Raw genomic sequence first — 16,275 nt, 5'->3', positions numbered from 1 at the left:
CCTTAGTCAATATGTGGCGTGTCGTGGCCTAGCCGTTAGGAGCACCGGACTCAAACTCTGGCGTGTCGTGGCCTAGCCGTTAGGAGCACCGGACTCAAACTCTGGCGTGTCGTGGCCTAGCCGTTAGGAGCACCGGACTCAAACTCTGGCGTGTCGTGGCCTAGCCGTTAGGAGCACCGGACTCAAACTCTGGCGTTTCTGTTCAGCAGAGTGTGGGTTCAAATCCCAGTCGGGACACTTAAGCAAGACACTTGAAAAATTATCAGAATTGCATTTCTCTGCTTTTGGATCAACAATTCCTATATTTAAAGACACTGCATGGACACCATTGGTAATTGTCAAAGACCAGTCTTCTCACTTGGTGTATCTCAACATATGCAAAAAATAACAAACCTGTGAAAATTTGGAAAATTATTGGTCGTCGGAAGTTGCGAGATAATAATGGAAGAAAAAACACTCTTGTCACACAAAGTTGGTGTGCTTTCAGATGCTTGATTTCGGGACCTCAGAATCTAATTCTGAGGTCTCGAAATCAAATTGAAGAATTTTAGTGGAAATTTCTTGAAAACTACGTAACTTCAGAGGGAGCCGTTTCTCACAATGCTTTATACAATCAACAGCTCTCCATTGCTTGTTACCAAGTAAGTTTTTTACCAATAGTGTCCAGTGCCTTTAATTAACACAGAGTTTCCTCCATAAACATAATTAAAACTAACTTCTGATTTGTGGAGCTAAGCTCCCCTATGTGCATCACCAGATCCAATACATCTGTGCCGTAGCATGCAGAGAAGTACTCTGGCTGCCTAGCACTAACTTCACACTCAATGGGCAGAATAAATAAAAACTAGCAATTACTTATCAAGTTAAAGATCCAGCGTTAGCAAGAAGGCTGAAAAGTAAAAGATCAGGCATGAACATTTTGCTCGCGAGATTACCTTTCACTTATAGACATATAAATAAAAACGACATTGTACTAACATACTGTAGCAATTACTTGTATTTTTACAAGCTACTGTATGAGGAGCTTGAGATTTTACTTGAACAACAGTGTGGCATATATGGCTCGGTATCGGGTCAGTATTTAAGGGTTATTTTTCCCTTGGCCTAATGATCCAACGTTAAATGTTACTTATAAATTTGTTGTGTACTTTAATTGCTATAAAAGTACCAATCTCTGGAGCTCTGGCGTGGAGAGGCTGGCTGTTTCCTCATCATAGCCACTGCCGCCATCAAAAACTTAACTAAGTGGAAACTGCCCCGCCTGCATTTCAGTTAATCGCTATTATATAACACCCGAGCAGATCCTTGCCATTTGATTGGAGGATTGTCCGTCACGTGATAGCAAATAAAAGTGCCATTGCACGCTGAGTCACTCACCGTGCTTTTTCGTTCCATACGAAAAGTACCATTGCACGCTGCCAGCGTGCAATAGTACTTTTCGGATGGAACGAAAAGGCTGAGTAAACACATATCACTGCGTGCGCGTGTCTTTGGTAACGCAGCAGTGTTACTGCAAGGTAGTATAATTACTTAACATTCGGCTTCTACAATTAAAAATTGTAGGCCTACGTTTTGTTTGTTTTGAAAGTTGTATCTTTTAATCAAAATTACAAAGATCTACTTGGATGTTATATAAAACAAATAATGAATGTTTTTCATTCGTGCAATGGTGCGAAATGTTCATTCGTTGAAAGCTGGAATGTTCCATTCAACTCGGCTCCGCCTCGTTGAATAGAACATTCCATCTTTCAACTCATGAACATATTCGCACCATTGCACTCATAAACATTCATTATGTGTATATTGATCTGCGAGTCCATGCCTCTATTGTTATACTCCTGAATACCCCGCTATTGTGCTTTTCTCTGACCATTTACTAATCCGTTCAAGTAAAAGTTTTTCCAGTAAAAGGTTATTTATAGAGATTTGAGCAAATTCTCATGCCTGATCTTAAACTTATCGACATTTTGTTAATGCTGGCCTTTACACGGCCCAGTATCTTGTGAAATTATCAGGTAATAGTAAAATGTCGGTTTTAATATATTGACATCTCAATAAGAAGAGTCCCTCAAGCATTGATTTTACCTACTAGTTCGACCAATTACTAGCAATATTAATGCTTACTTGTATTTATAAGGATTTAAGTAAAAGGCTAGTAAAAGCAAATGTTAGTTTTTATTTATTTGGCCCATTGTATCACCCCGCTGACTTAAAAACTGGTACTCAGCACATCAATTCACTTTCACCACTTAATATACAAAACTACCCCTCTGTTCACTCATGTATACCAGTGAAATTCCCAAGAAATTCCTGAAGGACTACGCCCATGACGCCCCACAGAACAAAAGGGACAGACCCTAGCAATGCCTTTGTACTTATACTACAAGTACTGCTGCTGCACAGTAGCACTTGCACACCTGGCCAATCTATGTACAACCCTGGTACAACATAGTAGCTGCTGCACAGTAGCACCTGCAGTAGCAATTACACGGTAGCAACTTGCATTTATTTACAGAAGAAAATCATGGCTTAATTTAGTATACACAAAACATACAAAATAACAATTTCAATGATCTTCCATGGGACCTGTGACAACCACGATGCTTTGTCCTTCGGATGGGACAAAAAGCTGTTGGTCACGTGTGTTGTGTATAAACGCCGTAAAAGAACCAAGTGCACTGATAAAAAAAAAAGGTTCACCCTGGTGTTCCTGGTCTGATCATCACATTGGTGCTATAAAGGAATGGGTCTCATACTTCAAAAACAGAGCTCCATATACCTTGCAGGAAAAAATACTGAGTGCTTTGATACGCCCTTTGGGGGTGCAATAAAGCGCTATAATCCTTGTACAGTAGTATTATTATCACATAAATAAACCACACTTTAAAACTGGAACAACCTGTTCACCTATGTCTATTTTGTTTACTTTTCAGAGCATTTTTATACCATTTTCACAAAATAAAAAAATATATGTGAATGAAAAAAAGTTTGCATGTTGTATTAACACATTCCTGGTTAAACATTGATTTTGTTGAACTGCTTGTTATTGAAGTCTTTTTTGGAATTGTATGTATTTGCTTTCAGGGTTTGACTCATCTAGGTTTGATTGACTTCATTGGCAGTCTGGTATCTGCTGTAATTAAGGTAAACAATGAGTATTTGGCCAATAGTCATGTAGGCTAATGGTAAATGTATACTCACCAACCCACCAAATCCAACCCATAGACCCATTGCACAATGGGCAGCACGCATACATGCACATCTCCTCTCCGCCATTTTGGGGGTCAAAATGTGCAAAAAAAGGATGGTACATGTTTAAACACGTGTACCAAGCTTGTTTTGATCCCCAAAATGGCGGACAGGAGATGTGCGCAAACAAGTGCGCTGCGGGTTATGCAATTGGTCTAGCCTATTTAAAAGTATTTATGGAAACAGTTAATGATGTAATTATTTTCTCTGAAGCAAGCCTTTTTCATTCCTACTGGTGCTGTGTATTTTTATGCTTTAAAAAGAAAAGGCTGAATAGATGGCAAATATATGCGAGGTACCTATAACGGTTAAAATATATGTACACAGAGCAGTGTTTTCAGGAAAGTCGCACAAATCCATGCTAACAACAATTTCGCCTCACTGAGACGAAAATTGTTTTAGTGAAAATGTTTTACTCATTTCTTAAAAACAATAGCACCTCAGCAAGTAACACTTTAAGGGAAGCTTTTTATCGTTAAACCATGTAAGTTTAAAGTCACCTGGAAATATAAGTTTTTTTCTTTCAAACATAAGAGTATATGCTTACAAACAATAAAACAATTTTTTTAGTAATTGTTTGTCACGATTTATATGTTTAAAAGATATATAAAGTTGTTTGGGGGGCTGACTCCGCCTACCCCTTTTGTGACGTCAATCGAGGCAGACTTTGCCTGCAATGCGTATAGTAAACACGCGTGCAAAGTACATGTACGTCCAAGTCGTGAGTTGGTACATTTCAAAAAGTGTTTTTCGCCATTCAGCAGCAATACACCTGGTCGGCATTGCCGGAAAAAAACCTTTTTTTTTTTTTTAAACGTACAAACTCACGACTTGGTCCGTACATGTACTTTGCAATTGTGTTTACTCTACGCATTACAGGCAAAGTCTGCCTCGATTGACGTCACGAACAGCGCCCTCTCGGGTTGGGGTCTACTCTTAAATTTGTAAATAACATGGAAACTGATTTTTTAAAACCTTAAGTTAACTGTTTATTCACATTCCACTCATCAAAACACATATATTAGTGACAAAAGCTTTATTCTGAAAAAATGCCACTTCCAGGTGACTTTAATGTAAATCTGTGAACATTTGTGTTTTGTGTCATACATAAAACCTGTAAACCAAACATAAATTGTGTTTATTAAGTAAGTTTTGATTAAGGAAACGTTCGGCTAACCTGATATCTTTTCCATTCCAGGCAGTGCCAGAAAACAGTCAGTTAACAGTGGCCATTATACTCCTAGTATGGGTGTCTGCTATAGCATCCTCCTTTATAGATAACATCCCATTCACTACAGCTATGGTGAGTTGCTACACAGTGTACAAATAGTGCTGGGCGAATAGTGTCTTAGTCGAGGAGTAAATTTCACTAGTCGCCTAGTTACGAAGTTACAACATCAGTTCAAAACAATCACATGTGACTTACATTTGAAAGCTGGCATTAAATTTTAGCATCACCCATGATTGATTGTCTCATTTAACACTGTTGAATGAAGAACATTTCATTGTGTTGAACGTGTGGTTTTGAGGGGATTTTTTTGGAAGAAAGTACTGTGTTTCAACTAAATGTTGCCACTTTGCTAACAGAGCATCTAGAATCCACATTTTTCCGGGTCCTTAAGCGGGCCCCAGACTCCACACAATAAAGGCTTCGCGCACGCTCCATCTTTCACAGATTTTGCCCTCCCCCCTCAAAACTTGGTAGGGATCTGCCCTTGTTCTGAAGTGGCCCTCGAGAAAAATCAGTCCAAGACTTTGCTTCATTATATTCAACTAGAGGGGTAATAGAAAAGTTGTTGATTATTATACAAATTTTAATACTTCCCATATTAACACGCTATCTATTATTTCTAAAGCAGAACATATTTCTGTTTCACCATTTTGTTTCCAGAGAGACATTTCCAAGTGTTACAAATCATATCTTGGCATGTTGGATTTGATAAATGGTTGTGTTTATCCATGTTTCAGATCCCCGTTATACTTAATCTTGGTAATGATCCTGATCTGAATGTCCCATTGAAACCATTAGTCTGGTCCCTGGCGTTCGGAGCCTGTCTCGGTGGGAATGGTACTCTCATTGGAGCCTCAGCTAATGTAGTATGTGCAGGGATCGCTAAACAACACGGATGTAGTTTCTCATTCAAAGAATTCATGAAGTAAGTTAATTAAGGATCTTTTTTTAAAGGCAGTGGATACTATTGGTAATTACTCAAAATAATGATTAGCATAAAACCTTACTTGGTATAACGAGTAATGGGGAGAGGTTGATGGTATAAAACCTTGTGAGAAACGGCTCCCTCTGAAGTGACGTAGTTTTCAAGAAAATGTTTCCACGAGTTTGATTTCGAGACCTCAGATATAGAATATGAGATCTCGAAATCAAGCATCGGAAAGCAACCAACTTCGTGTGACAAGGGTTTTTTCTTTTATTATTATCTCGCAACTTCGACGACCAATTGAGCTCAAACTTTCACAGGTTCGTTATTTTGTGCATATTTTGAGATACACCAAGAGAGAAGACTGGTCTTTGACAATAACCAATAGTGTCCATTGTCTTTAACACTATGTTTATAGCATAATAATAATCATAATAATAATAATTATTATGTATTCCTACTACATCAGGCCTGGAATTACAAGCAGGGAATGGAGTTCATGGCCTCATTGCCAATGGTCGTGGCCTTGGTGCCCTTTGAAAAGTTTCCCATTGACTTTAAGATTTTCCAATGACAATGCCCTTTGCAAAATGAATTTTGGCCTTGCCCTCTCAAAGATGGAGTTCTAGGCCTACTACATCATCAAAGCTGTTTTAAGGCCGGTTTACGGTCTGTCGTGCGATCCTAAAAAAAAACTGTTTAAAGTTATCGCTGAGGCATATTAACTGTGTTTTTTTATGATTGCCGCGATTTCCATCACACGCCCATCGTGCCACTGACTATAACCCGGCCTTTAATTTAAACACACTCACTCTAAGTTCTAACTGTGACTATTTTATTTGGATTATTGATTTTGTGGAATTTGTTCATAGGGTTGGATTTCCCATGATGCTTGTGACTTCCTTTGTGGCTATGTGTTATCTGCTCATTGCGCACAGCTTGGCTGGATGGAACGACTAAAGACTACAGTAGGAATTACCATGGGATAACACAACATTGGGTTATCAAAGATGGAGACCACTCAGCCCGACCATTCCAAGTATGTCACCATCAGGGCACAATTTCATGGCTCTGCTTACCGCCGAATTCTTCGTTTATGATCACAGGGCTGCCAACTCTCCTTGATTCTGTAGAAAGTTCCCTGAAAATAAAACAATCTTTCCATGTTCTGATGAACAAGTTTGACAATCTCCCTGGTCATGGAGATGTTGTCCCTATTATATGTTGTATGTTATTCTACTAGGTAGTATGCCTAGTAACATGGAGTACGCGCACAAGCCAAAATCCCCCGCTAACCCGTGAAATGTGCTGGACGTAAGCATGGAATTCCCTGCTTCTGCAAGCAGCGATTTTTGCTTGCGATAAGCAGAGTCATGAAATTGGGCCCTGCTGAGCTCCCAGCTTGCCACGTCAAACACCCACAAACACAGAACCTAAAGCTTGTTTATTCTACCTTTGTATGGGAGTCCTTAAAATCATGACTGAAAGGCCTCAAAGGCCAAGTGGTTTTTAAAACAATTCAAGTGGGAAACCCAACCCAAAATTTTCATGAAACTTGCAGTTTCTGTCATGAACCGAATCTTATGAGAACAAAAGGTTTAAAAAAAAACTAACATTTCACAATCGACTATATTATTTACCCAGTAATTATACGGCAGGATTTCTGAACAGAATACGTCTAATTCATATGGCTAATTGGACCCTTTCAGTAAACAGTTTTCACAAAACTTTCGTTCAAGGCCCACACTTCGTGTATCACAACTTCTATATCAAATAACAAACCTGTGAAAATTTAGGCTCAATAAGTCATCGGAGTCGGGAGAAAATAACAGGAAAACTCACCCTTGCATCCGCGCGTTTCGCCGTGTCATGACATGTGTTTAAAATAAATCCGCAATTCTCGTACTGTTTTCTCAAAAAGTAAAGCATTTCATGGATTAATATTTCAAGAGAAGTCTTTCACCACTACCTTCTGTAAACCCTGTAAGTTATTTATAAATCTTTGAACTTTTATTTTTTTTTTGCTGTACCGAAAGGGTCCAATGGCTTTCAGATGATAATAACAAACATGTGTATTCAAGCTACATGTAGAAGTCAGAAGTCTCCGGTTTCCATGGGTTTCCCATTGATGAGACACTTGTCATCCTTTATCAAGTACAGATGTTTAAAGTCACCTGGAAATATAATTTTTTTTCTTTCAAACATAAGAGTATATGCTAACGAACAATAAAACAATTTTTTTAGTAATCGTTTGTCACGATTTATATGTTTACAAAATATATAAAGTTGTTTGGGGGGCTGACTCCGCCTACCCCTTTTGTGACGTCAATCGAGGCAGACTTTGCCTGCAATGCGTATAGTAAACACACGTGTAAAGTACATGTACGTCCAAGTCGTGAGTTGGTACATTTCAAAAAGTGTTTTTCTGCATTCAGCAGCAATACACCTGGTCGGCATTGCCGGAAAAAAAACAAAAATTTTGTCCGTACATGTACTTTGGTCCGTACATGTACTTTGCAATTGTGTTTACTCTACGCATTACAGGCAAAGTCTGCCTCGATTGACGTCACGAACAGCGCCCTCTCGGGTCGGGGTCTACTCTTAAGTTTGTAAATAACATAACTGATTTTTTAAAACCTTAGTTAACTGTTTATTCACATTCCACTCATCAAAACATATATTAGTGACAAAAGCTTTATTTTGAAAAAATACCACTTCCAGGTGACTTTAACTAGACTGGGATAGTTGCAGTGGATAATGGACCCCTTGCATGTGACGTCACACGCTAAAAAATGCCTTACTTGGGGTCAAAAAGCGCCCTCACTGGGGTCAAAGGAGGCAAATGATTGGACAGAAGCTGTTCTTTGTGCGTAAAAACGTGCGTGAGCTCAGAGTGTCCGTGTAGCGTTTCGTGTTTTGCAAGGGGTCTATAACAATAATGATAATAAGAACACTTACATGAATAATGCGCCCGTACCCACCACAAGTGATGCTCATGGCGCAAGGAATGAATATCTAGTGAAAGCAGCAGTGAAAAAGTGGGTTTTGAGGACATCTTTGAACGTATAAATAGATGACATGTTACGGATATTAAGAGGCAGATTATTCCAAAGTAGCGGACCAGCATGAGAACAAGCCCGGTCACCCCAATTTGTTGTGGGTTTGGGGAACAACCAGTAATGAAGAAGTGGATGAAGTGTTTATTTTGATGGTTTGTTTAAATATACAAACCTTTGGTTTGATATTATCTTGATAACTCAGTCTTTTATATTCTTTATTGAAATTTATATATTTCAGATACAAGTGTAATAGAGTCGTATCCATTTTTAAAGCCAGTATTAATTATTAAGTGCTGATGTGAGTGGTGAATTGTAGTGTGTATTTCAAATGACAGTATTCAAATGTGACAGTATTCAAATGTGACAGTATTCAAATGTGACAGTTTTTAAGAGTTGTGCAACTATAACACATTTCACAAAGAATAGCTCCTTTTAAATTAATAATAATAAAGAGCAATTAAAACAAGTAGGTAGCAGGAGAGATGTGATCAAATTACTTATTCAAATATTTCGTATTAAAATAGTAGTTATAACAAACATTTACCCATTTTAAAGACACTGGACACTATTGGTAATTGTCAAAGACCAGTCTTCTCACTTGGTTGACCTCAACATATGCATAAAATAACAAACCTGTGAAAATATGGGCTCAATTGGTGATCAAAGTTGCGAGATAATACTGAAAGAAAAAACACCCTTGTCACACAAAGCTGTGTGCTTACAGATGCTTGATTTCAAGACCTCAAAATCTAATTCTGAGGTCTCGAAATCAAATTCTTTGAAAATTACTTCTTTCTCGGAAACTTCCTTCCTTCTCCTACCTAGCCGTTTCTCACGTTGTTTTATACCGTCAATCTCTCCCTATTACTCGTTACCAAGTAAGGTTTTATGCTGATAATTATTTTGAGTAATTACCAATAGTGTCCACTGAATAAAGTTCATACATGAGGTTATCCCAACTTCATTTTGCGGCCTACGGTTCTCAACAAAATATAGTGAAAACAGCTTGTGCCAGTGCAACGAAATCTCACAGTAGACTACCACCAGTTTGATCATTTGTTAATATTAACAGTAAAATAACTTCAGTTTACTCAAACCTAAGAGAATGTTGTTTTTAATTATTAATTCAAACTCAGTTCATGCTTCAAGTTTTGAAGTCTGGAAAAATACTGGGTGTTTTTTTCATATTTTGTTTCATCTACACTGACTTCATGATGAATAAACTGATGTTGGGACAATACTTTGAGTTCAATTTATTTGTACCTGTTATTCACTAATTCCCCAGGCATGGGTGTTGTTACATGTGTGGCTTAATAAGCCATTTACGAGTTAGATTTCAATATTTTCTGGTACAATGACTTGCTGAATAAAGTCATTGCTTAAGTTTAAATTGCTCAGACTATCGAGACAGTTGCTATGTCACATGATTAGGGGCAAGCTTTTGCTAAGTTACGTTAGAGACGGTGAACACCCATACACAATTCTGAATGGATGTGTATGACACAATGGTACCAGGGTTTGCTCATCGCGATGTTGCTATGCAAAGGCTTGCCCTGAACCATGTGACATAGCAACTGTCTCTATAGTCTGAGGAATTCAAATGTAAGCAGTACATTGTGACTATGCAAGTCATATTGTACCAGACATTATTCAAATACAACTTGCAAATGGCTTATTGAAAATCTATTCCACATAACTGCAAAGTCAAATCAATTTACAACCAGGGATAAAAAAGTATATTAATTTGGCTCTTACAACCCGGTTATTCCGAAATAAACACTTCTTTACTGATAATTGTTTTAGTTAAGTCCTTCAATGTGACTTGCGGACCAAAGTGTAATTTAGATTCCATAAACTACATGAGATACATTTCTTAGTATACTTTCTGGTGGATTTCCTGTATAGTCTTCACAAATTGGGAATGGCATCCATTTATAACTTCATCTCGCTGGGGTCATCTTTGGCAATCACATCTCACTTTATGCACATGGATTTGCAGAGGAGAAAAAACAAGACTGCTCCACCCATGATTAAGGAAACATTTTAAACTTTTAAGAAAAAAAATTCTTACTACACCGAACTAAAGTAACAAGAAAGTTTGCACACAACCTTATCTCCCATTTTTTAATATATTTTTTTTATTTTATATTCATACTCTATTCGAGGATTGGATAAGCAGGCTTTTGAGTCATAGTGTAGTAGTACGCTTTTTTTATCCTGGCCGTCTTAGAATGGATTCTTGTCCCTTCCTCTTCCTTCCTCCACATCCCGTACCTGTCCTGTACCCTTTTTTCTAATCCCGCTCCTCTAGTTACCCTGTTTTTGAGTTACCTTTTTTGAAGTCTTATTATCCTTGTTCTACTTGTATGTATTTGTTTTTGACACTGGCCGAATAAATAATAATAATAATAATAATAATAATAATTGTAAACTTTGAGAACCTAGTTGTATGAAGTGGTTCTACAACAATTTTTCACTAGTGAGCTTAGTTTGAAATGTTTCTAAAACAAACTAGACATGCATGTACTTAAACACAGTCTTAAATTACATTGTTTATAGAAGAGCTACATTAAGCTACAAGATACAGTTTATGATTGAGAAAACCAACAACTTTGAAGCTGATTCATTTGTATCAACCTGCTATCGGTACCCAGGGGCCCAGGGTGGATTTCAAAGACTAGTCACATCTCCAGTTCGGAAGAGTATCTCTATATTGACACAGATGTTCATGGAAACACTGAAAAATTCTGAAAAATTCATGCAAACTATTCTAAATTTGAAAGTTCAATATAAATTCTTTGAATTTTTGAACTTGACTAGGGACCTAATTGTTGTGAATTGTATGGTAATTGTTTTGAAATTTGGCCATACATTCAGGAACCTAAATAAATATCAACAGATTTTAAAAAATTTCTTTTCTCACTCAAAGAGTTGTAACAAAACCAGCAAAGATGTACATATCTTGGACTATAATTCAATGACAATAATTCCACAAGAAAGGAACATTATACAGCAGATGTTAATATACTTTTGATGTTAAATTTATAGCAAATCTTTGACCTGTTGCGTTTCTTTTCATCTAGTTTGTCGAGTTAATTCCAGCTCAAGCATTGGCAAGATTTTACGCTGTTTTCTCCAGCAGAAAGTTTCCTTAAATGCTTGCCGATAGCGCGAGCTGAAAATGTTATATACTATGGAGTTGACAGCAGAATTAGCATATGAAAAGATTCTAGCAACAACAAGAGCTTTTTGAACTTGCCAATCAGCCAGAAGAGGTTCTTTTAGATGCCGGAAAGAGAGTGAGATAGAAAGAGCTTGAAAGAGCATCTGACAAATGAAGAAGACGATCCCATTTGCAACTAACATCGTTGCCACTTGATTACGCATTTGCACCAGCCTAGCTTCAGCAAGTTGTGAGCGAGCACCAACTCGCCTGTGCATGGTCCTCAGAATCTGCGTGTAGAGAATTGTGTTGACTACCATAGCAATGAAGAAAGGTATAGTCTGCAGAAAGTTGGCAACGTGCTCAAATCCTTTCCAAACTCTAATTGCCAAACAGTAGGTAACTTTGCTTGGCAATTTGGGTGCCTTTTCTGGCCAATTCATGCATACCACTTCCAGCCTTGCTCTACCTGGGATGAAGCAGCATGAGATTATCGCAGATAGAATCCAAGCGCCAACAATTAACTTCATTGTCCGTTTTTTACCGCTAAACTTCCGGTGCTCTAAAGGTCTGCAGATGGCGTAGAACTTCTCCACAGAAACCAGAGTTATTGTAAAAATTGAGGTGAAGTAAGTACAGTTCAATATAAATGGTATGACAATGCAGCCAGGTAGTCCAATATGAGTCTTATCAGCAGGGATTTGAGAGACCCAATTGTTGAAAAGTTTCTCACTGACGGCGACAATCAAGAATGTTAAGTCGGCAACAGCTAAGTTGACTAGGTAGGTGTTGGTGATAGTGCGCATACGTGGGACCCGAGCTAGCACAATACAGAAAGCACCATTGGTAATGATACCAAGTATCATCAGGAATGGGTAGATAATGTAGATTGCAAATCTATCTCCAGCATCGTTTAATGCTTCATGAACCTCCTCCATGGTTGTTATATTCATTGCAATGTCACAGACTTGTTGCTGACTGTTTGCCATTGCTGCCTTCTCATCACGATTCACTGAAGAAAGTCGCTGGACAGAAAGACACTGAAGATCCCCACATTGATGCAGATAAACACAACTTTCAGTTTGACTGATGACTTCTTAAACGCTCTACAGGTTTCTTAACCCTGCTTGTTGACGATGACTAGAGCAAGCTAGTCGAAACGTGAGACCAATTAAGAATTCACTCCCCGGTAGTGCAGTTAATAAAAATCCTTTAGGCTTTGTCCCAGCCAAGAAGTCTTCCGAAGTAGAATAGTCTCCGCGGAAGTAGAATATAGCAAGACAGTTCTCTAAAGAACAAACTCTAACTGGCAAGTAGATACACACATGGTGTTACCACAAACCTCACCATGCAATGCCTCAAATCATATAGTTAGTTTAGTTATTAAAGACGAAGCTGACTTGAACAATTCTCTCTTGAACTCTCCAGACGATCGTTCTTTTTCATCAAAACATTCCTCCAGCACATGACTGCTTATTGGCTAATCCATCTGCAAATAGTTTGCTATTAACCTTCTCTGGACCTTAGAACTATCAACAGCTGAATACAGGTACAAAGATGAATTGATGCAGTCGCATAATAACCCATCAATCAGTCTTTCACAATTCAAAGTTCACTTTCTCTAGCTTTGTTTGTGCTCCACCGCAGACCACTGTCATTTCAGACAATTTAATGCTGGTTTGGCCCAAGGCTAATGCAATGTTTGCCTTGCTTTCACCAACTGTCTATTTTTCATGTTTGTGCATAATAGTACGACAATTAAAAGACTTGAGGAACTTAAGAAGAAAGTTATCAACCATTTACATTCTGCAGTGAAGAAAGGTTCCACAACAATAACTTCTGGCAGCTCTGGTTGTAACCATGTTTTTATTTGACACATGAACTAATATAAAATAAAATCTACAAAATTTGAAGAAGAAAAAACTCAAATCAACCCCAAGTGTTTGAAACTTTTGAATTCTCAAAATGAAATTCAAAATTCAAACCACTTTAACATTTGAATTTCAGATGAAATGATAACCTCATTCCCTGCCTTGCACAATGTAAAAACACTTGCTTATCAGGAATCCTTTGACTTAACAACATCCGTTGCAAATGACACCAATATCCAAACATTATTAGAAACCTTAGGTACATTGCTTTGTATGAAAAGAACATCATACACACTATCAGCAACTCGGCAAACTCCCACAACGGGACATAAACGCAAAGCTTAACACAGCCAATCTCTCTCATACAAACATTGGTTTAACGTTTATGTAAATAATAGTCTAAATTAAGTTGAGGACTACATGTATATGCACACACTGCAGCTGTTCTCACAAGTACAGCAAGTACTGGCTAGGATTACCCAAAATTGTACTCTCAAAATATCTCAAGTACGTATAGTGTGTACTATAGGATTAAAATAGAGCCCATGCATTGGCCGCTAAAGACCGTACTGAATACAACGTCACAATGATAACGATAACGATAACGATAACGATAACGATAACGATAACGATAACGATAACGATAACGATAACGATAACGATAACGATAACGATAACGATAACGATAACGATAACGATAACGATAACGATAACGATAACGATAACGATAACGATAACGATAACGATAACGATAACGATAACGATAACGATAACGATAACGATAACGATAACGATAACGATAACGATAACGATATCGATAACGATAACGATAACGATAACGATAACGATAACGATAACGATATTGATAACGATAACGATAACGATAACGATAACGATAACGATAACGATAACGATAACGATAACGATAACGATAACGATATTGATAACGATAACGATAACGATAACAATAACGATAACGATAACGATAACGATAATGATAATGATAATGATAATCGTGAAGATCACAGATTTAGATTAAACTTACACGCTCTAATGATCATGATAGTAGAAAACATCCCTTTATTTCTGTCTGAAATGTCATATTTGATGAGAAATAAATAATCTAATTTCGCGTTTAGAGTTTATCGCTCAGTGAGCGTTTTATTCATTTTTATTTTGGCATCGATGCAATGCAAAATTTGTAATCGGTCTTTCACTGTTCTCTCGTGACCCAGATGGCTGATCAATCTCAAACTTCTACAGGTTTGTCAGTTTATGTATATGGTGAATTACATAAAGTGCTTACAATGCCAGCAATTGTTTTATTAGCAAAAACCAATTCTGTAATGTTCCTTTAAAAAAAACATGATTAAATACCACAGAACAGATTGACCGACATGAGGTGTGTTTTGAGAGATGTTTTGAAAGAGTGAATAGAAGTGGATGTTTTGATGTGAAGAGGTAGTTGATTCCAGAGATGTGGTGCTGCAATAGAAAAATACCTGCCCTACAACATGGCATCTGTGAGCGTGTGTGTGTGTGCGTACGTGTGCCATAGAAATCAAACCAGGAACGCTACGTGCTTCATTGATTTACAATGTACACGTGTAAACGCACATACGGTCTGCCCTACAAGATGGCGAATTTCATAGCAATAAAGGGGTTATTTGATACGGTCTACTACTGAGGTCAAACAATGAAAACATCAAAGTGTGCATACGTTTCACGTCAAACTTTCATCCAATGATAGGTCTTCCTTTGGCCTCAGTGTCGGCGCTGTTTGAACTTGTTATGACATATGCAAGGGGTATATTGACCCCTTGCACGCGCGTCAAACGCGGGGGCTGGTGCCACGCTCACCATGTTGGTGGGCAAGTTAGGTTTACGTGTATTAACGCTGCGTCGCCTAAAATGCGCACTTCACTGCATAACACACAGCATACTCTATGCATAGAGTTATATATGAAAACGCACAGTGAAATTGCCCACCAGTATGGCGCATTCAAGATTTTTCAGGTGACATGGGTCAATATAAGTCATTCCTAAAATTTTAATATCGTTATACATGTCATTTCATGCACCATTGGCAAGTTTGATGTCTTGTGTGCCAGTGCAGCTTTGTGCGCATAAGATTGTGTAGAAGATTGATCCTCACCAATAAAGATTGCAAATAAACAAGCTTGAGTTAACTTCTCTTTTATTGCAGAAATTCGTTGAGTTGAAACTTACAGTTCTTTTCAGAACCACCCCAACTCATTTAGAGTTTATCATTACACGGTGTTACTGCCAACCTTCTTATATATACAGACATGCAACTTTCCAATTGCAAACAAAGAGGAATGGTTGATCACACTGGACTTTTGGTAGTGTTTTTCTGTTTTCTATGGCACTGTTTTGGAAAGAAAAGGAGGAAAAGATGCATGCCTGACCATAAGATTACAAACAACTACAATGTTTAAGTCAAATCAATGGCAACAATTTCCGTATATTTCAAAACTAAAATGTTGGCTTTATTTTCCCCCTACTTTTGTCAAATACAAATTGTTTGTTACTTAGTTAATTTATAAGATACATTTTTTGTAAAAGTTAGCTTTATTTTTATCAGTACTTTTTGATTTAAAGTATTTAATGATGATATATACACTGTAAATCATGATAAAATCACTTCAGGGCAGAGGTCGAAATTGTCACTAGCCTGCTAGCCTGAGACTTCCAGATTTACACCTGGGCTACTCATTTATCCAGTTTGATAGCCCGGCGGGCTAGTGGAAAAATAA

At 37.7% G+C, this 16,275-nt stretch overlaps 2 protein-coding genes across 2 annotated transcripts in view; one reads left to right on the top strand and one right to left on the bottom strand.

Annotated features, from left to right (window-relative positions):
- The window catches only part of LOC117293999 (P protein-like), a 33,003-nt gene extending 25,842 nt beyond the window's left edge, over nucleotides 1–7,161 (top strand). Inside the window, exons 17-20 of the mRNA XM_033776517.1 lie at nucleotides 3,085–3,144; nucleotides 4,448–4,552; nucleotides 5,218–5,405; nucleotides 6,278–7,161. Of these exons, the coding sequence (XP_033632408.1) occupies nucleotides 3,085–3,144; nucleotides 4,448–4,552; nucleotides 5,218–5,405; nucleotides 6,278–6,365 (441 nt within the window). The 3' untranslated portion in view covers nucleotides 6,366–7,161. The remainder of the gene's footprint in view (nucleotides 1–3,084; nucleotides 3,145–4,447; nucleotides 4,553–5,217; nucleotides 5,406–6,277) is intronic.
- Nucleotides 7,162–11,334: 4,173 nt separating this feature from the next.
- Nucleotides 11,335–12,830, bottom strand: LOC117293517 (neuropeptides capa receptor-like). Its single transcript, XM_033775866.1, has one exon. It carries the CDS (start codon nucleotides 12,614–12,616, stop codon nucleotides 11,540–11,542), a length of 1,077 nt encoding a protein of 358 aa, XP_033631757.1. The 5' UTR covers nucleotides 12,617–12,830; the 3' UTR covers nucleotides 11,335–11,539.
- Between the last annotated feature and the right edge of the window lie 3,445 nt (nucleotides 12,831–16,275).

This window comes from Asterias rubens, chromosome 8 (assembly GCF_902459465.1).
Source record: "Asterias rubens chromosome 8, eAstRub1.3, whole genome shotgun sequence".
In the NCBI taxonomy this organism is placed as follows: Eukaryota; Metazoa; Echinodermata; class Asteroidea; order Forcipulatida; family Asteriidae; genus Asterias; species Asterias rubens.
This window is presented reverse-complemented; position numbering and strand designations above follow the sequence as displayed.